We start from the raw sequence: 22,122 nt of genomic DNA, 5'->3' as shown, positions 1-22,122 counted from the left end.
ACATGCTGTGGAAGAGAGACAGAGATTAATAACAGATATGATTCGATGCAGAGAGGTCTATTAGCACATAGTGAGTGAGAAAGGTGACTGGAAGGGAAAAACTCAATGCATCATGGGAATCCCCGGCAGCCTACGTCTATTGCAGCATAACTAAGGGAGGATTCAGGGTCACCTGGTCCAGCCCTAACTATATGCTTTAGCAAAAAGGAAAGTTTTAAGCCTAATCTTGAAAGTAGAGATAGTGTCTGTCTCCCGAATCCAAACTGGAAGTTGGTTCCACAGAAGAGGGGCCTGAAAACTGAAGGCTCTGCCTCCCATTCTACTTTTAAATACTCTAGGAACAACAAGTAGGCCTGCAGTGCAAGAGCGAAGTGCTCTAATAGGGTGATATGGTACTACAAGGTCATTAAGATAAGATGGGGCCTGATTATTTAAGACCTTGTATGTGAGGAGCAGGATTTTGAAATCAATTCTGGATTTAACAGGAAGCCAATGAAGGGAAGCCAAAACAGGAGAAATATGCTCTCTCTTTCTAGTCCCTGTCAGTACTCTTGCTGCAGCATTTTGGATTAGCTGAAGGCTTCTCAGCGAGTTTTTAGGACTTCCTGATAATAGTGAATTACAGTAGTCCAGCCTGGAAGTAATAAATGCATGAACTAGTTTTTCAGCATCACTCTGAGACAGGATATTTCTAATTTTAGAGATGTTGCGCAAATGGAAGAAAGCAGTCTTACATATTTGTTTAATATGTGCATTGAAGGACATGTCCTGGTCAAAAATGACTCCAAGGTTTCTCACAGTGTTACTGGAGGCCAAGGTAATGCCATCCAGAGTAAGAATCTGCTTAGATACCATATTTCTAAGATTTTCAGGGCCGAGTACAATAACCTCAGTTTTATCTGAATTAAGAAGCAGAAAGTTAGCGGCCATCCAGGTCTTTATGTCTTTAAGACATTCCTGCAGTTTAACTAATTGGTGTGTGTTACCTGGCTTCATGGATAGATAGAGCTGCGTGTCATCTGCATAGCAGTGAAAATTTATGCTATGTCTTCTAATGATGTTGCCTAGGGGAAGCATGTATAATGTAAATAGAATTGGTCCTAGCACTGAACCCTGTGGAACACCATAATTGACCTTAGTGTCTGAAGAGGACTCTCCATTTACATGTACAAACTGGAGTCTATTAGATAGATATGATACAAACCACTGCAGTGCAGTACCTGTAATACCTACAGCATGTTCTAATCGCTGTAATAGGATATTATGGTCAACAGTATCGAACGCAGCACTGAGGTCTAGCAGGACAAGCACAGAGATGAGTCCACTGTCAGAGGCCATAAGAAGATCATTTGTAACCTTCACTAAAGCTGTTTCTGTGCTGTGATGAGCTCTGAAACCTGACTGAAACTCTTCAAATAAGCCATTCCTCTGCAGATGATCTGTTAGCTGTTTGACAACTACTCTTTCAAGGATTTTTGATATGAAAGGAAGGTTGGAGATTGGCCTATAATTAGCTAAGACAGCTGGGTCTAGAGATGGCTTTTTAAGTAAAGGTTTAACTACAGCCAGCTTGAAGGCCTGTGGTACATAGCCGATTATTAGAGATAGGTTGATCATATTTAAGATTGAAGCATTAATTAATGGCAGGACTTCTTTGAGCAGTTTTGTAGGAATGGGGTCTAAAAGACACGTTGATGGTTTGGAGGAATTAATTATTGAAGTTAACTCAGAAAGATCAATTGGAGAAAAAGAGTCTAACTTAACATCGATGGTACTAAGAGTAGCTGTAGATAATATTACATCTGTGGGATGATTATTGGTAATTTTTTCTCTAATGATAAAAATTTTATTTGTGAAGAAGTTCATGAAGTCATTACTAGTTAACGTTAAAGGGATGGTTGGCTCAGTAGAGCTCTGACTTTTTGTCAGCCTGGCTACAGTGCTGAAGAGAAACCTGGGGTTGTTCTTATTTTCTTCAATCAGTGACGAATAGTAAGATGTTCTGGCTTTGCGGAGGGCTTTCTTATAAAGCAGCAAACTATTTCTCCAGGCTAAATGATGATCCTCTAAATTTGTGACACGCCATTTCCTCTCCAGCTTACGAGTTATCTGCTTTAGGCTACGTGTTTGAGAATTATACCACGGAGTCAGGGACTTTGGATTTGAGGCCTTAGTTTTCACAGGAGCTACAGTATCCAGAGTCGTACGTAGTGAGGAGGTAAAATTATTAACAAGATAATCGACCTCTGTTGGAGTAGCGTTCAGATAGCTGCTCTGCTCTATGTTGGTACAGGGCATTGAAGATGATAACAGTGGGTGGATTATATTCTTAAACTTAGTTACAGCACTTTCAGAAAGACATCTACTTTGATAAAGTCTACTCTCCACTGCTGTATAATCAATTATTGTAAATGTAAATGTTATCAGGAAATGATCAGACAGCAGAGGGTTTTCAGGAAACACTGTTAAATATTCAGTTTCTATGCCATACGTTAAAACAAGATCTAGAGTGTGATTAAAGTGGTGGGTGGGTTCTTTTACATTTTGAGAGAAGCCAATTGAGTCTAGTAACAGATTAAATGCGATGTTGAGGCTGTCATTTTTAGCATCTACATGGATGTTAAAATCACCCACAATAATTATTTTATCTGAGCTGAGCACTAAATCAGATAAAAAGTCTGAGAAATCAGAGAGAAACTCTGTGTAAGGCCCAGGTGGACGATAGATGATAACAAGTAAGACTGGTTTCTGAGTTTTACAGAAACCAGTCTGTAAAACTCAAAGCTCTGGGAAAGAAGCTATCCCTGAATCTGTTTGTCCTGGTTTTATGTGACCTGTACCGTCGGCCTGATGGTAATAGTTCAAACACTTGATTGCTGGGGTGAGAATGGTCCTTGATGATATTGCCAGCTCTGCTGAGGTACCGAGAGTTTGCAATGACCTCCAGGCTGGGCAGAGAGCAGCCAGTGATCTTCTGGGCTGTGTTGATGACCCTCTGCAGTGCTTTCCTGTCTGCAGCTGAGCACCCTGCATACCATGTTGTTATGCTGTACGTTAGGATGCTCTCTATGGTGGCTCTGTAGAATGTCACCAGCAGCCTCTCCTCCAGGTGGTTCCTCCTGAGCACTCTCAGAAAGTGGAGACTTTCTGAGAGTGGAGACAGTGGAGACAGTGCTTTCAGTTCGGTACCCATATGTATTGAACGATACAAAATTTTTAATTTATTTGATCAACTTTTCTTCTGACGATGCTGTCTGTGTTGAGGGCTCAGTGGATCTGCATTCGATTACTCCGCCTAGGCTGCATTGTCGAGCGCAGATCCACTGAGCACCGAGTGCATTCACTCAAGTTAGCATGGCAACTGTCTCAACGATACCCGAAATTGAACCTCACCCACCGTCATTCAGATATGGCGTTTGGAACTATTTTGGTTTTCATGTGACATATGACCCTATTTAAGCGCGTCGTGGACAAAAGTACAACAGTATGTCGGATGTGCCACGCAATGCTCAATTACATCGGTCGGAACACAGCGAATATGACTGCACATTTACGCCGACATCACGCTAGTGCAAGGACAAGTGGAAGCAGACAAAAACAACAACAAGCACGCATGCTACAAACTTTACCCAAGTCATTTAGACAGCCATTAGCACATGACTCTAAGAGGGCAAAAGAGATAGACAGGGCAATTGCTACTTTTATTGCTGTCGACAAAATGGCTTTTATTTTGGAAAGAGACATTTCTCTGTAATAAACAATCTTTTCCACAGATGAGTGATTTCTCCATCAGATACATTTATTATTTTGTTGTTTCAGCAACATTTAATTTAAAAACTGTACTTTTGAGTTAAAAGAAATATTTATAATTTTAATAACTTAAAAAAGGCAAGAACATTTTTTTGTATCGAAAAAATATCGACACCAAATTATCGAAAACGAACCGAATCATGAATTTTGTGTATCGTTGCACCCCTAATATATATATATATACATACATACATACATACATACATACATACATACATACATACATACATACATATACAGGGTGGTCCATTTTTATGGATACACCGTAATAAAATGGGAATGGTTGGTGATATTAAAGTCCTGTTTGTGGCACATTAGTATATGTGAGGGGGCAAACTCCTCAAGATGGGTGGTGACCATGGTGGCCATTTAGAAGTCGGCCATCTTGGATACAACTTTTGTTTTTTCAATAGGAAGAGGGCCATGTGACACATCAAACTTATTGGTAATGTCACAAGATAAACAATGGTGTGCTTGGTTTCAATGTAACTTTATTCTTTCACGAGTTATTTACAAGTTTCTGACCACTTATATAATGTGTTCAATGTGCTGCCCATTGTGTTGGATTGTCAATGCAACCCTCTTCTCCCACTCTTCACACACTGATAGCAACACCGCAGGAGAAATGCCAGCACAGGCATCCAGTATCCGTAGTTTCAGGTGCTGCACATCTCGTATCTTCACACCATAGACCAGAGGTTCCCAAAGTGTGGGGCCCGCCCCCTAGGGGGGGCGCAGAGCCATTGCAGGGGGGCGCGGTATGAAAAGAAGAAAAAAAAAAAGAGCGCTTGGACACTGTGGACAGGTTTTTGACGGGGCTCCCACATAAACACAAAGCAGGAGATGAAGCATCGCCAAATATGTTTCCAAACCAACTTCCTTCCAAGCCAAAGACTAGAAAATATGGTGAAGCATATCTTCCCTTTGGCTTCACCTGCACAAGTGCCGAGGTAGGTCTCCCCTGCAAAATTAGTTTCCCTGCGTCGGGAGCAGCGCTGGGCTCTCCAAATCACGGACAAACAGGATCCCACATTCTTGATTTTTAGTTCACAAACACTTCTTGTAATAACTAACTACTCCTGACATTTTGGACAGGTTAGCTCTTTGTGCAGTAAAGTTACAGTGGGATACAAATAATATCAGGCTGATCCTGCCGTAATTTGTTCCCCCGGTTCAAATCACGGACAAACAGTATCCCACAGCTGTTTATGTGTTTAAACCCATTTTGCACAGAGAGACATTTTTGAAAAATGTATTGATAGCAATGTTGAAAATTATTACACAGGAAAAAAACAACTACACGTAAAATAATCACACCGTGACGCCTCTTTTCTTTCTAAATGCAGGGACAGTAACTGCGTGTGTATATGTAAGCGTGTAAAACCTGCAGATAGTCAGATTAACAGTATTTTGTCTCTATCTGCCATTCTGCAATTCATCTCATGTAAACAATAACGTGGCGCACAGCGTGACGTGAATAGAGGCACATACCTTTGACGTTGCGTGACGAACTCTGTAATCCTCGTCCACACGTAAAAGCAAAAAAGGAGTTTTAAATAATCTCCGTTTTCGGTGAATTGCAACGCCGTTTACGTGTTGATGAAAGACCCAAACGCATAGAAACAGCTGAGTTTTCAAAAATACCGGTGTAGGTGTGGATGTAGCGTAAAAGAGTTAGTAGTATATTTTATTACTACCTGTAATTTATTGCCGTTTATTTGTATTTGCTTAATTGTTTACTAAATGTTTGAGGTGTGAAATAAACCGCAATGGAGTTTGTAAACAAAATATGGGTGTGTGTGTTTGGAGGATGTGTTTGTGCGGGGGGGGGGGTTGGGGGGGGGGGGGGGGGGGTTAGGTGGTGGGGGGGCGTGAACATTTTTCTTGTAAAAAAGGGGGGCCTGGCAAAAAAAGTTTGGGAACCACTGCCATAGACAATTGCCTTCAGATGACCCCAAAGATAAAAGTCTAAGGGGGTCAGATCGGGAGACCTTGGGGTCCATTCAACTGGCCCATGACGACCAATCCACTTTCCAGGAAACTGTTCATCTAGGAATGCTCGGACCTGGCACCCATAATGTGGTGGTGCACCATCTTGCTGGAAAAACTCAGGGAACGTGCCAGCTTCAGTGCATAAAGAGGGAAACACATCATCATGTAGCAATTTCAAATATCCAGTGGCCTTGAGGTTTCCATTGATGAAGAATGGACCCACTATTGTTGTACCCCATATACCACACCAAACCATCACTTTTGTTGTTCCAACAGTCTTGGAGGGATCCATCCAATGTGGGTCAGTGTCAGACCAATAGCGGTGGTTTTGTTTGTTAACTTCACCATTCACATAAAAGTTTGCCTCATCATTGAACAAAATCTTCTGCATGAACTGAGGGTCCTGTTCCAATTTTTGTTTTGCCCATTCTGCAAATTCTGTGCGCCGATCTGGGTCATCCTCGTTGAGATGCTGCAGTAGCTGGAGTTTGTAAGGGTGCCATTTGTGAGTAGCTAATATCCGCCGAAGGGATGTTCGACTAATGCCACTCTCCAGTGACATGTGGCGAGTGCTACGCTGTGGGCTCTTGCTGAATGAAGCTAGGACAGCCACTGATGTTTCTTCATTAGTGACAGTTTTCTTGTGTCCACATTTTGGCAAATCCAACACTGAAACAGTTTCACGAAACTTAGCAAGCAGTTTGCTAACTGTAGCATGGGAGATGGTTGGTCTCGTAGGGTGTCTTGCATTGAAATCTGCTGCAATGACCTGGTTACTGCATTCACCAGATATCAACACAATTTCGATCCGCTCCTCACGTGTTAACCTCTTCGACATGTCAATGGCTGTGAACAAAGAGAAACTTGTAAATAACTCATGAAAGAATAAAGTTACGTTGAAACCAAGCACACCATTGTTTTTCTTGTGACATTACCAATAAGTTTGATGTGTCACATGGCCCTCTTCCTATTGAAAAAACAAAAGTTGTATCCAAGATGGCCGACTTCTAAATGGCCACCATGGTCACCACCCATCTTGAGGAGTTTGCCCCCTCACATATACTAATGTGCCACAAACAGGACTTTAATATCACCAACCATTCCCATTTTATTACGGTGTATCCATATAAATCGCCCACCCTGTATATATATACACAAACACAAGCAGACTCTTGTCTATTTGCCTATACAAGTATATATGTAAACTTACATTTGCACATACATATACATGCATATATGTATATACACACACACACAAGTACGCACATGGACATAAATACATGTGTCACGAGATGCGAGTATCGGAGTAATACTCTGTCTATTTCTGGTAGCCTTATGACAATAATAGCGTTCTCTCTCTAACTTCAGACTCTGCGAAGCAGCTTTAGGATGCTGGGTCTGTGTTTTAGGATTTTTCTGGATTTTTCCACGCACGTATGGTTCACTTTTACTCACATATAACAAATAATCTTGTGGGTCAAGTCAAATTCCTCTGCCAGCACCGCTGCATCTTCTAGTGCGATTACCTTATTTAAACCGACAGTAAACAGTCACATATAAGCTTTAAGTGATTTGCAGAATTTTTTTTAATTTACAGTTACACAGAGTCCTAACCTTTCTGGAAACTAGGTAGTACAAATCACTGGGTGTTATTTCAGTAAATCACACTAAATATGAAGGTACCAACTCACATGTAGTTAAACTGCAGAGAGAACACAGAGTCACACAGGGGGCAGGTTGAGTTGGGCCATTTACATGACTTTGCTGGCTTTACTGTGTGATGACCCTTGAGTACACTATAGTCACCATATGTTACGGCTCACGACACATCACCGTACACATAGGGCCTTGGGGAACAGGTGTATGATTTGTGTGTCTGTGCTTTTTGTGCTGTGTTTTATTTATTTTTTTTATCTTATTATTATATTTTCTCCCCTTTTCTTTTTTTCTTTGTCTTTTTTCTCCTGCCTTTGATATTGTCATATTACGCATGTACTATTTAACAGAAATAATACAAATAAAAATGTATAAATAAACAGATAAAAGAAACACACAAACCAATGGGGCCTATTGAGAATTTATAGATGTCATCTTGGAAAAGCAAATGTGCTTGGTACGACACTGAATTCCGATCATAAATCTGATTGCAAAAGCTGCCAGAAAAGACAGGCTAAAAACAAAAAAAAACACAGGGCCCCTCCTCCTCCTGCTCTCTTGCTCACTTTGTCTCTCTCACTGTCTGCCTGCCTCCCTGCATCTGTAATTAGCTCACTGTGATAATCTCCTTAAAGCTGAATCTACCTTCACCTCCAACCAACTTCAGCTGCACTTCCTCCACCAGACAATAGAGAGTGTTCCTCTAAGAAAGTTTTAAGGATGGAATAACAATGATATAATTTCTGTATTTTTGAAGGGTTCTCTGTGATTTGGTCATTGGTCGATTATATTATTATATTGGTTAAATTGTACTTTTTAGGGTCTGTCATGTGTTCTGGCTCTGAAGAGGTCCAGAAGGGGTTGCTCTCTGTTATTAAAGCTCCTGTGACTCTGACCTGTGCTGTGGTGAAAAGTGATGGCCTCTCTCAGGAAATCAGACATTATGCTGACGAGTTAATCTGTTGCATTTATGTTACTGGGCCACAAATCACCTGGTCAGAGATCATGAGCTCTGATTCGCTCATATGACTTTTGGCTCCTCCCCTTAAATCTTGAAGAGACTAAGTAGCACAGAATCTCTGCTACCGTCACTCTGAGAACACCTAGACCAAAACAAAAACCAGCACATTCTCCAGCAAAATTGATGGTTCCATTCCTGGAGAACTCTGAAAGATCCTGGAGACATCGTTTGACAATCTGATCAAGATTAGAGCGCATGAGACTGCCGCTCTAGTGCTGTCGGACCTCCAAATCACCATGTTTGCTCTACTTCAATAGGATTAAAAGAGGAGAGTCTGGATTATCAAGAGTCATTGCAGAGATGCAAGAATAGAAGCTCAGACTGCAGGAGAGAATGCCACGGTAGACTAACCTGCTCTTGTGTGTGACCACACAATACAGCGGGGTCCTTAACCAGCAGACTGCTGCTGAGCTAGACTTCTGGTGATTACTTGGAAAATTTCTGGATTTTTGGGCATCTGTTTCAGCAACTCTAATCTGGTGGAAAGGTGGGGGAAAGGGGGCAGGGTTTATGCTGCAGTAGTCACCCAAAGTTGATCCCCTCTATCAACTTCAAGTCTTCTCCAAACTAACTGTAAACACTGAAGGTACAAACATGCACTTGACAGTTGGACTACAATAATCTCATTACTGACAGGCATGAACTGCTCTGCAAACTGCAGGCAGTACTCGGAACAAACAGCACACAGAAACCCAGTGAGGAGGAGGAGAGGCTGCTACATGGATTACAGGTTCTTTCTCATCTTCCTCCTGCTCCCCTGAAGCCTCCTCCTTGTCCTTCATGGCGTCCAGGCGGACCTGTGAGTGAAGCATTTGAAAGCTATGTAACTTGGAGAACTATGATTACAAGTACACACATCAACATGTTTTGACATTTTGTTTGAGATAAATATGACGTTTCAGTAATCTGGTGTTACTGTTCTGATTTGGCTGTTCTGATTAGTTAGAGTTTTGTCAAGTATCTTCGGGGGGGGGGCAGACTGTAGCATGTCTGCAGCACAGCTTTACATGAAGGCCAGGAGGAACATTCAGAGAGCAAATGTGAAGATGATGCAGCTGCATTTCACTGCTGAAGATTGAAATAAAAGCAGAAGGAGCCTCATACAGCACAAAGGAGGAAATCCATTCTGTGCTCAGGTCCATGGGTTAATTTTGCAAAGGATTCTCCACGGAGGGTTAAAAATCTCTTTATTTACCATCAGCTTCATCTGAGCCCTCAAAATTGAGAAATTCTTCAACAGTTAACATTTTTTTTTCAAAGCAATGCTGGTGATGTTTGAAACTAAATTAATTTTTTATCCATCCATTGTTGAATTTGTTCAGGTTTATTAACCAGTCATTTTTAGTGCCTCTGTTTTAACGACTGATGAGGAGTTCGTGCATCCAGAATCGATTGTGCTCCTAGAGGAGTGTTCAGATTTTAGTGAAACTTCTTATGGTCACATAATGGCCAATGGCCATAATGACTCATTTTCTTTTCACAGACAAAATCTGTGAACTGTGATGGATGGTGAACCAGGTGAGCTGCTACATGATTGACATCCTGGTTTGCTTAAAACCAGCTCTGCTTAATGTGAAGAGTTGCTGCTTTAACAGTTTAAACCAAATTTTGATTATTTTGAGGGATGGGCTGTTTACAGCGGCATCACTTAGTTCTGCTCATCCAGAACCGAGAATTGACGTGTGTATTTATGTAAGTAAATGTGGTTACAGCAGGTTAACTGTTCTTCCTATTTTTCCTGTTGATGGTCCATAATTGGTGCCAAAAACCTCAGCTTATTGAGCAGCTGATTGATAACATTATTCAGCAATTTTCATGTTGGTGTTAGTGTACATAGAGGATGTCTGTGTAGGTTCCATCCAGGTCATGAGGAGTCTTAAGGAGCTTGGAAAAAAATCAACTGGCTGGACCTAAAGTTCTTTGAAGACGTTTCATTCGAGAGGCTTCTTCATTTCTAAAACCAAATGGTGGAGAGTCCAAGGTGATGTTGGGCAACTGGTAAAATTTATCAACCATCAACGATAGGCTGAGCCTTTCACTGATACAAGAGCGATTTATTTATTTATTTATTTATTTGCCCATGAGTAACTTTGCTAATAATGTTGGTTAAAGTTAAGAGAATCAGTCAAGGGAAAAAAATAATAGGGCTGTTTTAACGGCACCGTCTTCCAGCTACTGCACCCTCCTCAGAGTGTGCCCAAATGCAGCAATTCATTTACTCAAACTCATAACAGAAAGAAAGAAAGGCAGTAGCCTATGTTCAGAAAAAAACCCAAACATTTTATTTAATTAAAAACCCCACAATGGTTGGGAGGGAAACAGAGAAACTGGCTTCGTTTTTCCACTATAACTTTGTTTACAGGCCATTCCAGTGTTTATCTGTCGTACACGCTCGACCAAACAACAAATACAAAATTAAACAAAAAGTATGTTAAAATTCAAAATGTCTCTTCCGGCAAACATAACTTTAAGTCTTTTGTGCGATTTGTCACATCTCAAATGAATAGATAAATGAATAGTCCAAAAAGTAGAAAAGAAAAGAAGGTAAAATATTCCCTCTAAACAAAATTTATAAATTCTAAATGTGCAAATCAGTCAGTGCACAATTATATTGCTCTGCCCATCAAAAAGTCTGCCCCTGCGCAAATATATCGCCTGTTGTCGGTTATTGGATGATTGTTGGTTGGAAAATTTGTACATATCTCCCAACCTTAGTCCCAGGTATTAAAACCACAGAGCGGAGTTGTCCCTTAGAAGGGTCGTTAAACCAGCATTTACCATGTGCCTCATCACATGAGGCAAGGTGTAAAGAAAGGCGTGTCTCAGTATGACTGGGAAGGATCTCAGAATGCATTGTAGATAGCAAACGGTGTAATAAGCCATCCTCTCTGTTCATAGATGGTCATTCACAGTAAACATAGATGGCCTCTTTTACTCCTTTCAAATATCTGTCTTCTCGCTCAAAAATGTGGTCGTTGGCAGCCTCAAAAGATTGACCCCCACAAAAGTTCTCCCTGTGTAGATTTTGCAGGTTCACATTGTGCATTTGTGGCTTCTCTGGATACTCCCACTTCCTCCTACAAGCCAAAGACATGTGTGTATGTGTTTTAAAACACCTTTAACCTCTTCTGGTTGCTAGGAGACATGGACAGTAGTCAATGGTGGGATCATGGTTCCTGGCATGGTGAGCCTGCGCCCATGTCTATGGTGAGTTGCCTTGTCAGTAATCCACCAAACAAACCCTGTTCTGAATGCTGAACTGTTGTTGGTTGCTGTTGTTGCTAAGTAACCATGTGTTTCCCATTGTGAATCATCAGCAGCCAGTCACATGGCAGCCCTCCAAGGATGGAGAGCGTCTGATTGGTCGAATTTTACTGAACAAGCGGATGAAGGACGGAACTGTTCCCGCAGATACAGGAGCACTGCTGGGACTCAAGGTGGCCTTCTTCTGCTTTGTTCTACTGCCTTTTCCTTTTCCTTTTTCTTCCGCTATTCTTCTCTTCTCTTCATTCTCCTCCTTTGATAATACAGTTTGGTGCTGTATGTTTGCAGGTTGTCGGTGGAAAGATGACAGAGTCTGGTCGTCTCTGTGCTTTCATCACTAAGGTGAAGAAAGGTAGTCTGGCTGACACTGTGGGTCACCTGAGACCAGGTAAACACACTGATTTTCCTGATAGGTCTTAGTTACTTTGTTCACTGAGTCAGAGGTTGCTAAAACTGAATTAGATGGACTCTACAATGTTATCTTTTCTTCTTTTCTGCTTTAGGAGATCAGGTTCTGGAGTGGAACGGTCGGGTTCTTCAAGGAGCCACATTTAATGAGGTCTACAACATCATACTGGAGTCCAAACAAGAACCACAGGTGGAGCTGGTGGCGTGTCGACCGATAGGGTGGGTCTCTGATCAAGCTGAGAGGCAGAAAATATTTCTGAGGTTGCTCTCTTCTCTTAGAACATCACAGTAACAGATTGTTGCTGATTCTGTGTTCTTCAGAGATGTTTCCAGATCAAGAGAGAGTGCCCATGTCCAGCTGAACTCCAGTGAGTCTATAAAAAACAAAAACTACATCTGTCCTGTTCATTAAGAACTTCCATAGATCTGATAGTGACCAAAGTTCCTGCTGACTCAGAATTGGTTTATTTAATGTTCAGGTTCCAGTTCCTTTGACTCTCAGAAAGTTGGCCCATCCATCTCTGTCACATCTCCAATGAGCCCCAGTGTTCTGTCTGGACAGGTCTCAGTAAGTTTACCCAGCATGCACTGCATCGTAACACAGCCACTCAGCAGTCAGTTAATAGCATTTCCATGGTGATGTGTGTTTTCAGACTGTGGACAGGCAACCTCTGGTTCCCCGGATTCAGGTAAAAGTTGAAAAGGATGGTGTGTGCATGTTCATCTTTATTTACTCTGTAGTGTAGTCTTTTAGGCTGTAGATAAATTTATCACAGAAGAAGCAGAACAAAGTCCTCCAACTTTCTGCTTTTAGTGGTTCTGAGGGTATCCATTGTTGTTCTAAATGATTCAGCTTATGTGGCTAGAGACAATTCTAAAATGTGCTTGTAGTTAAAGTACTTTGAGCGGTCGGTAAGAGTAGAAAAGTGTTATATAAATATGAGAACTTTACAGTATAGTTCTGTTAGCACTGTTCTTGTCTGTAGGGTCCTTTGCTCTTCCAAAGAATTTTGCCTCCTTTAGCTGTGTTCCATAACTATTTTTCAATATCTATTCATGCTAAGGCTCCGCTGCATTCCCCTGCAGTTTTGTGATTCTGTTTTGTACCTCTACTTTTTGCTTTGTAAAAACTCTCTAAGGTTCCTTCCAGGGGTCCTGACTCTGTTGCTGTTCCTTGGGGTTCCATTACAGTTATGGGTTGATACAATTTTCTTCATGTCCCCTTTTGGTTATCATCTTACTGGGTTCTCTGTGTTTTCTGTAGCAATCACCTGGTGTTTCACTGGGCTCAGCTGGTAATTGGTTATATTGTCTGTTTGAATTTGTAGGTGCTTTTGTTCTGCTCTGCTAACAAAACTTTTCTGCAGGGTATCTCCTGCTGATGACCGGAGCTTCTTTTCTTTGGTCATTTTTTTGTTGTTCTCCAGGCTTCTTCTGTATTACTATAGTGTCCTGATGATGATGTTGTGGGTATTCTACAGGTGAAGCTATGGTATGATAAAGTCGGCCACCAACTGATTGTCACCGTTCTTGGAGCCAAAGAACTTCCTGCTCGGGATGACGGCCGACCCCGGAACCCATACGTCAAGATCTATTTCCTGCCAGATAGAAGGTGAAAAAGCAATCAAAGACCAGTGTTTTATGGATCAGAGGTTCCTTGAAAAGTAAAACTGTAGAACTTCTGGTATCCTTTAAAACCAGTAGTGGACTATTCTCTGTGATTGGCTGTTAATTGTACCTTCCTCATTTAACAGTGATAAGAGTAAGCGGAGGACAAAGACGGTAAAGAAGTCGTTGGAACCTCGGTGGAACCAAACCTTCATGTACTCTCCAGTCCATCGACGTGAGTTCAGGGAGCGAATGCTTGAGCTGACAGTCTGGGACCAGGCTCGAGTCCGAGAGGAGGAGAGCCAGTTCTTGGGAGAGGTGAGAACCCATGAACAATACAGAACAATGGAGAGGATATGGGGAAAACTCATTAAACTAAAAACCTTTAACAGTTCAGTTCTGACCTACTCTGCCTTGCCTTGACATCACATTCATCACCTGTTCAGTCCTGCAGTAATTATTCAGTTTTTATTGAATTATAGATCCCTAGCACTGGTTCATGTTATTGCAGCCTACATATCAAAATACCAATAAATGATGCATGTTGCTAGGCAACCCAGTGTGCCTTGTTGTCTTACATTACTTACTGGGGTCAGAATAACGTCCTCTGCAGTTGTGATTATAAGTGATCGTGATTTTTTTTTTTCTTGTCCCACACACCCCTAAATTCACAGATGATTAAACACATTTTCGGAAAACTCATGAAGTCTGAGATGATGGAATTTTAATTTAACAGAATTTGAAAATGCCAAAGGGTCAAAGTGACCCCCTTTGTGATTCTAGTGTCAATTGGCACTGAAAATGTTAAAACAGGTCCATGTGCTTGCTCCCAGTTCTTAATTCGTTCTCCTTACTACATACTCTGTATATTCTTAGTGTTTCTGTATGTTCTCTGTATGTTTTGCATCCATTCTCCTGAGTCAGATCCTGATAGAGATGGAGTCGGCTCTGCTCGACGATCAGCCTCACTGGTACAAACTGCAGCTTCATGACATTTCCTCTCTGCCACTGCCCAAAGCCTCCCCCTACCTGCAGAGGAGAGGACTGCAGGCTGAGCACACACACAGCAGCAGGAGGCTGCAGAGTGAGACACACACACACAGTCTCTCTCTCTCTCTCTCTCTCTCTCTCTCACACACACACACACACACACACACACACACACACACACACACAATAAACGTGTGTCACAACCTCACACAACAACATGTTATTTGATGGATCATTTGGAGGGATGCTCTCCTCTGCTGGGACTGGTAATTTCACTGTAGTTGATTTATGCCCTGATCACTGGAAAATGAGTCGGTTGCTGAACTTTTGTTCAAACTGCTTTGATGCTGACAGGGGAATAGGAGTTTTAGAAATATGTGAAAATTCCAACTTGCTGAAAGGAATAAATTTGAAACAACCCTGACCTTACCATGTTATAGAGTCGGAGGAGAAAGGAGAACTCTGAGATTTGTTGCCAAAGATTGACAAGAGTCAAATGACTGAAGGAGTCCAAAACTCGACATTCATCTTTTTGCAGACTTAATGGAGAGTCCAGCCTCTGGTTGCTGAGGTAACCCTCTAATATGTCTATCAATGGTAGCCTTTGTTTCTGTTGGTAGTCAGCTAGTAGTAGCAAAGAAAAAGGGAGAAAAAACTTCAGTATACACTCACTCTGCCTCACTAACACGATGGTCTCTGGTTACCATGTCGCTGCTGGGCTCTTCCTACGTGTATGCCCCTGAAGTCAATTGTAGAAAAGCTCAAAATGAAAGAATGTTGGATAGGGCTTATTTCATCAGTGAATGTTTAGTCCAACAACCTAACAACCAGTCACAGCAGACCAGGCCTCTGGCAGATCCAATCCAACACCAGTCCTCTCATTCATTTCTTTATTTGTTTATTATGCTTTATTGTTAACGTGTTCTTCTTTTTTTGTTTCATTTGTTTTTCTTTATTTTAAATCACCCACAACGCTTTGCTAGACAAAGGTCATTACTATAACTCAGGTAAAAACGTGCGCCCTTGTGTGTGTGTGTGTGTGTGTGTGTGTGTGTGTGTGTGTGTGTGTGTGTGTGTGTGTGCGCATGCACAAGTGAGCTTCTGACCCTCTGTTGCTAATGCTGACCTCTATGGCATTTCCCTGTGTGATGCTAAGCTATCCATTTCTTGTGCTATTTAGTATTTATCGTTTTAATAAGTTGTTGATTGAAAATCGCTGCACAAATATAGCCCTGCCTGATCATATTATAGTGATGTAATTAAATGTTATTTTACCAGGCAGAAAGCTCTCATGAAAGATATTATGTAGCCAAATCATGGGAGATGTAGTTGTTGAAATATCTGTACCTCAGCTACTCAAAACTCGATAATTAGGGTTTGATCTTTGAAGGACTAGAACAGAACTAGCTGCCTGGATCCTGGAGTGATTGATTAGAGTGAGTGCATCCAGAAGGTTATTGGGTTCCTTGAAGATATGTCAAACTGTGCATGAAAAGGTTCTGGACACCTTAGACTGTTCAGTGGATTCTTGGTAAGTCTCCCAGGGGAGTTCTGGATCTTCTTGTGGGAGATCTTTGATGTTGTACCAGGAGGAGTCAAATGGAGGTTCTAGGTGTAGGATGTTGAATATATGAACATATGGTCAGCCCAGTTCAACTTCTTAAAACAAAAAAACAACAACTAAGACAGTTTTATGATGAGTTTTATGGTTGGAAATCCTCAGGTGAACGGCTACAATGACCTAACCAGTGGTACATATCAGATAGCTGGTCAAAATGTTGCTTAATTTTGATGGCGGATTTTTTTTTTGTCAGTATTGTCATTGTAACCTGTAACTGTGTTTTAGTTCAATTATCCTGTGAGTTGGACTTCATTTATGTTATTGATAGCACTGTATGACCCTGTGGAACAAAATATGACCCTTTGCTGATATGGAGTTCACAACAGAAAAATAAATCAGAGAACAGAAGTGATCACTGCATCATTTCTATAACAATGATGCAGTTGTTATGTCCAGCTTTATTTCTGCAGAGAGACTCATGTTAAAGTCGTGAGCATGGACTCCTCAGGATGGAGGAGGTCAGTGCTGCTCAAATTCCCACAGGTGTTCTATCGCTCTTTATATTTTTCTTCCAGCTGATCTTTGCTGGACGGGTTGTGTTGCTCCACATTTCTCTTTAAAAGATGACAGCAAGTGACACACTCATCTCTACTTTCCTCCTTGGAACTTTTGTCTGGATGTTTTTATGCTTTAACAGTTTATGGACAGGAAGTTGACTTCATTTTGGTACACTGATACATACTCATGATGCCATCTATAAATGTTCTCTTTCTAGTACCTTAATCTCTCATGCAGCCACCTATCATCAAACTCTGACCACTCTGCTTCATTTTTGGGACTAATGCAGAAATCTTATTTGTGTATAAACATGCTGGCCTTTGTGTGGCCAGAAAATTATTAATTTTAGTATTCAGTCCGATACTGTGACTGCTGCTAAATTTCACACATTTGTTAAAGGCTGATGTGGATGTGGATGAAAAGGTTCTGGTCAAGGAGTTGTAAAAGGTTTAAGGGAGTCTGTGTGTAATATCAGATGAATGTGTCTTTTATTGCTCCTGTGTTAACTGGTTTGTCCTCTGGCTGTTCGGTCTGGGAGTGTTAGATTTGTTGACCTTCTTGTAGAAGATTACAGATGAGCTGCTTACAGGCTTAAATGTCCTCCCTCTGTCCATCTGCAGGGTCTCAGAGGATCAGTGACAGCGAGTTTTCAGATTATGACTGTGAAGACGGCATTGGGGTGATATCAGGTAAACTCCATATCCCATCATTCACTGCAGTCTCATTTTAAAGGATACTGGAGAGAATACTAGCTGGCTCAAATGGATTAAAAACATGCTGCTGTGGAATCTAATCATTTTATAAGTTCCTCAAACTGCTGAAGGTAAACCATTTGAGGATTATGACATAAATGTGACTGCATAACTTGAGATTACAAAATGACTGAGTCAGGGTTGATGGCTGAACTCCTGCTCTGTTTCTCTGTGTGCAGACTACAGACAGAATGGGCGCGAATTCCATAGTTCCACCCTCTCAGTGCCAGAGCAAGTGATTTCTCCCAATCACTGCTCCCGTTCTGACTTGGTCAGAATGAGGTCACGGTCACCGAGCCAGCCACCTCCTCACAGGTAAGTATCTGTGTGTTGGGGATTTGAGATGGGTCCAAAACACAACAACAAAAGAAGAAACTAAAAAAGGTACCTGAAGAGCTAAAATGAGAAAGACAAGATGGGACGTGAGGGTAGAAAAGGAAAGATGCCACCAGAGAAGATTTGGGAGTACAGCAAGTTGATGCTTTAATCTGCAATAAAACTACAGTATTTATCGTATCATGTACTTCAAAAGATTCTTGACTGTGAGAGCTTATTGGAGATAATTTATTGTGAGTTTATTGGTCTTTCCCCATAAAGTTATAAATATGTATTTCCATCTTTCTCTATCCTTATTGAGCTTATCCAAAAGAGTGACTATATGCAAACATTAAGTTTGTAATAAGTAACACCGTGTTTAGGCTATTAAAACTCAGCTGTTCTCAAGAGATATCGAGTCTGATGAAGTGCCTCAGACTTTGTCCAGGTGATCATTTACTATGTACAGCATTATCTTATAGCGCATATCTCCTATTTGTATCCCTTGGAAATCACTGATCCAACAGGTAGCAGCAGCTGTGCAGTATGTCTACATGAGTCAAAATGCTGTGGAAATAATGTCAGTGTTTTTATAATATCAGCGGCTGTGGATCGGGTTGAGCAGGTTGGCGAGCAATCGAAAGGTTGGTGGTTCATTCCCCAGCTACTCAAGTCGGTTGAAATTTCCTTGTAAATTATAAATGAAGTGGTTCTTATGACATGCTTTCTACCTACTATTCAGACTGCAGTGATCGCATCGCAATGTTCCAGTATCTTGCCCGAGGCGCTTTGGCATGCAGGCTAGAGCAGACAGGGATCAACCACCAACCTTACAATTATTAGATTATCTGCTCTACCTCCCGAGCTACAGCCACCCTGAAGTCCAAATGTTCAGCAAATGTTGCACTATATGAATGTGTGTGTGAGACCAGATGAATGAGACTTGTAATAGAAAGTGCTCTGAGTGCTCAAATTGAGTATAAAGGCACTACATAAGTACCAGTCCATTTGGCATTTATCATATAGAAGTCTAATAAACTCAAAACATTAGTAGCTAAATCCATATTGTTCAAGAGGAAGAAATATATAGTGCCCCTATGACTACAGAATTTTTGACTGGATAAAACTAGCTTGATCGAGATGGATTCTACTAAGTACTTTGGCTCTCATAACTCTTTCAGCATTTTCCAAAAATCCAGACTGTCCTTGATATCATTCAGACTGTTGGTCACCTCAGGGACTTCGACCATGTGTGGAGAATGTGTTAACATCATTCCCTGTTGTTTAGATGTTTTCTAAGAAAGTTAATAATCTTGGCATTCACCGCGGCTGTTTCACGCTCTAGAATTGTAGCACCATTGCTCTCATGTCATTAGCAAAGCTAAAGTTATGTTGGTCTGGCATGCTGGCAGCCGTAAAACTCACATGAGCTGTTATCTTCCCTTTCTGGCAGTTTCTTTTGTTATGCTTTTTTTTTTTTTTTGTCACCAGTTTACTGCTTTAAAAGTGCAATAATTAGTATTCAAGGTTTAATACGACTTATGGGTTTTTATCTTGAACTTTGAACTTGAATTTTTAAACCAATAAGCTTTTGGAGTCAGACAGGAAGTGGCCTTCCTAAAGGCATCATCCTCATTTTATCCAGACTTTTCTGTTCTTGCCACTCTGACCTTTGACATCTGGTTGCCAGCAATAACCCTCTTTACCCGTTATATCGGGAGGACGCGGTGCGGCTGCTGCGGGGCTCCAAACTGAGCCGAGCATTCTCTGATGCCAGCCAATACAGCAGCCCGAACAGGTAACTATGGTAACACACAGGAACATGCCTGATGTGAGTCATCTGGACACCAGCTAATCAGCATGCACCCTGCATCATGTAATATTGTTTATCTGCAAACTGATAATGAATAACCAGTTAACATGGTGTTGGACTGCAGCAGGTGTGTCAGAGTCAGGTAAACCCCACCTCTCTGCTGCTGCTGAACAGGTTTGAATCAGGAAACAGGTTGCATATTGATTAGAGATCTGATCCTTGTACAGGTTTTAGAAGTAGATTTAGTGCTTTTCTTTGATGTTTTACTACTAGTTGTTCTGCTTCTGGCTACAGTAACAGTTAGATCTTGTTGGAGTAAATTCATTTACTGGGTGATGTACTGGGTTACAGAGATATTTTTATGCTGCAGCTTTGAGTTCTGCTTTTGAACTGGTTTTGACATTACAGCTTAGAGTTGCTTATACTGCCGGCTTGATTATTGATTGTAGTAGTATTGATTGTAGTAGTAGTTATGGTCCAGGTTATAATATTTAGTTTTAGTGTCCCTGTAGAGCACTTAGTGGTACAGTTAATAGCAGTTGTACTGCTCTGACTGGTGCTCTGACTGGACACTGCTTCTCCCTGTGTAGGCCATTGAGGCGGATGTCGCTTGCCAACTCACTTGATTCCCATGACAGGTACTTCTCTACTAGAATTCCAGCAGTTGCAGTAGTCATAGTACCAGCAGTAAAAGCAATGATCTAAGAAAGTGGGGTATTTTTCTTTCTTGTAATCCTTTTCTGTGTGTAAGATATTTTAATGGCCCTAACCACAGCTGGACAAACCACATCATCAATGGGAGCTGTGATGACTACAGGTGAGCCTTGGAAATTAGGATGTAGTGTTAGAGGTTGATGGTAGGTTCAGACTCATCATGTTTTGCAGTTCTGACGTCTTTCTGTTCTTCAGTCAGGACTTCATCCCTGATTTTCCCTATGAGCCTGACACCTACGATGAGGAACTACTGAGGTAAATGGATGAACATTTAAACAGTTTGACTGTTTAAAGGTGGACATTCAGACCTACCAGTTGTTGTGGCAGTAAAGAACAGGTGTATTCAATTCAGATCAATTTTTTAAATACATATCTTATCAGGCAGCTGATGCCACTTTATATTTTTAGGTAAGACTCTACAAGAAATTAAAACCCTACAATCAGATGATCTCCTGTGAGCAGCACTTGGCAACAGTAGAGAATGAAGAACTTCCTTCTTTAAAGATGTCAAACTTTACATCGTGGGCAACACAGAGCTCACTTTGATCTTAAGTGGGCCAGACCACTGAAATTCGCCTTACTGTCAGTGTAACAAACTTAACTACACATTTTATCCCTGAGATATTTTAATGTAATAAAAGAGATTCCAATTTCAAGAACACATCACAGTTTTTCTACATTTATAAAAGAAAATAGTAAATGAAAAAATTCTGTCAACACACTTGTTAGGGCTTAAATTGTAAGATAAATGTGTAAAATAACAGAAAAAGTTCTGGGACCTCATTACCCAGATTGACCTGTAATTATACAATGGAAACATGTTGTTAATTGACAGACTCAAACAGACAAAATACAGTTAATGTCCAAAATTTATGTCCTTCTTCACATTTTTGAAAGCCACCGAGCGGGGCTGATATGAGTCTTTGGCTAGCTGATTTAGCCTAGCATTCAGCCCTAACTATAAGCTTTATTATAAAGGAAAGTTTTGAATCTTATATTAAAAGTAAATGGGGGGCCTGTGTCCTTAATCCAAACCTAGTCCTAGGCCTGATGGCTACCCCTTCCTGAGCCTGGTTCTGTCGAAGGTTTCTTCCTGTCAAAAGGGAGGTTTTCTTTCCCACTGTTGCCAAGTGTTTTCTCAACAGGCGTTGTCTGGTTATTAGGGTTTCTCTCTAAGGCTACGTTCACACTGCAGGTCTTAATGCTCAATTCCGATTTTTTGATCAAATCCGATTTTTTTGTCTGCTTGTTCACACTACACATAAAATGCGACATCAAACGCGCTCTAGTGTGAACGCTCAAAGCGGCCCGCATGCGCAAAAGAAGATGTCACACACAACTCGTTCTAGACCCAGAGCAAACAATATTGTTTGACTGATTGGCCTCAATATAAAGACTTCGGACTTTATGTTTCCAAATTTTTGCTTTAAGTTATTTTGTTATTTACATAATAATGCAAATAACCTAATAATGATCCTTTTTGCTGTTTTAGAGGAGCGGTGCTTCAAAGGATAGTTGCAGATTTCTGTCAGAATCTGCAGAAAATACAGTAAAAATAAAATGTTCACATTTCTCCAACGTGGTCTTCCTAACAGTTTCACCGGATGGCAAAAAATCGTTCGCGATGTCCTATCGGGCGCTTCTCCGGCGCTGATAATTG

At 41.1% G+C, this 22,122-nt stretch overlaps 1 protein-coding gene across 24 annotated transcripts in view; it reads left to right on the top strand.

Moving 5' to 3' along the window:
• The window catches only part of rims2b (regulating synaptic membrane exocytosis 2b), a 66,685-nt gene that overhangs the window by 24,232 nt on the left and 20,331 nt on the right, over nucleotides 1-22,122 (top strand). For 14 of the 24 annotated variants that reach the window (XR_003215938.1, XR_002057966.2, XR_002057967.2 and 11 more), the window contains 17 exons: nucleotides 11,619-11,686; nucleotides 11,797-11,916; nucleotides 12,032-12,131; nucleotides 12,247-12,370; nucleotides 12,473-12,519; nucleotides 12,631-12,719; nucleotides 12,805-12,840; nucleotides 13,633-13,763; nucleotides 13,906-14,077; nucleotides 14,684-14,843; nucleotides 15,733-15,756; nucleotides 17,489-17,557; nucleotides 17,800-17,935; nucleotides 19,626-19,733; nucleotides 20,339-20,386; nucleotides 20,500-20,565; nucleotides 20,658-20,717. Coding sequence is in view for 21 of the 24 variants with exons in the window: in XM_019350612.2 (XP_019206157.1) it covers nucleotides 11,619-11,686; nucleotides 11,797-11,916; nucleotides 12,032-12,131; nucleotides 12,247-12,370; nucleotides 12,473-12,519; nucleotides 12,631-12,719; nucleotides 12,805-12,840; nucleotides 13,633-13,763; nucleotides 13,906-14,077; nucleotides 14,684-14,843; nucleotides 15,733-15,756; nucleotides 17,489-17,557; nucleotides 17,800-17,935; nucleotides 19,626-19,733; nucleotides 20,339-20,386; nucleotides 20,500-20,565; nucleotides 20,658-20,717 (1,558 nt within the window). In the remaining 3 variants the exon portion in view is untranslated. The remainder of the gene's footprint in view (nucleotides 1-11,618; nucleotides 11,687-11,796; nucleotides 11,917-12,031; nucleotides 12,132-12,246; nucleotides 12,371-12,472; nucleotides 12,520-12,630; nucleotides 12,720-12,804; nucleotides 12,841-13,632; nucleotides 13,764-13,905; nucleotides 14,078-14,683; nucleotides 14,844-15,732; nucleotides 15,757-17,488; nucleotides 17,558-17,799; nucleotides 17,936-19,625; nucleotides 19,734-20,338; nucleotides 20,387-20,499; nucleotides 20,566-20,657; nucleotides 20,718-22,122) is intronic. The other 10 variants (XM_025902359.1, XM_019350616.2, XM_019350615.2 and 7 more) reach the window with 7 other exon arrangements.

Source organism: Oreochromis niloticus, linkage group LG22 (genome assembly GCF_001858045.2).
Source record: "Oreochromis niloticus isolate F11D_XX linkage group LG22, O_niloticus_UMD_NMBU, whole genome shotgun sequence".
Taxonomy (NCBI): Eukaryota; Metazoa; Chordata; class Actinopteri; order Cichliformes; family Cichlidae; genus Oreochromis; species Oreochromis niloticus.
Note: the sequence above shows the minus strand (reverse complement) of the source record. Positions and strands in the feature narration are given on the sequence as shown.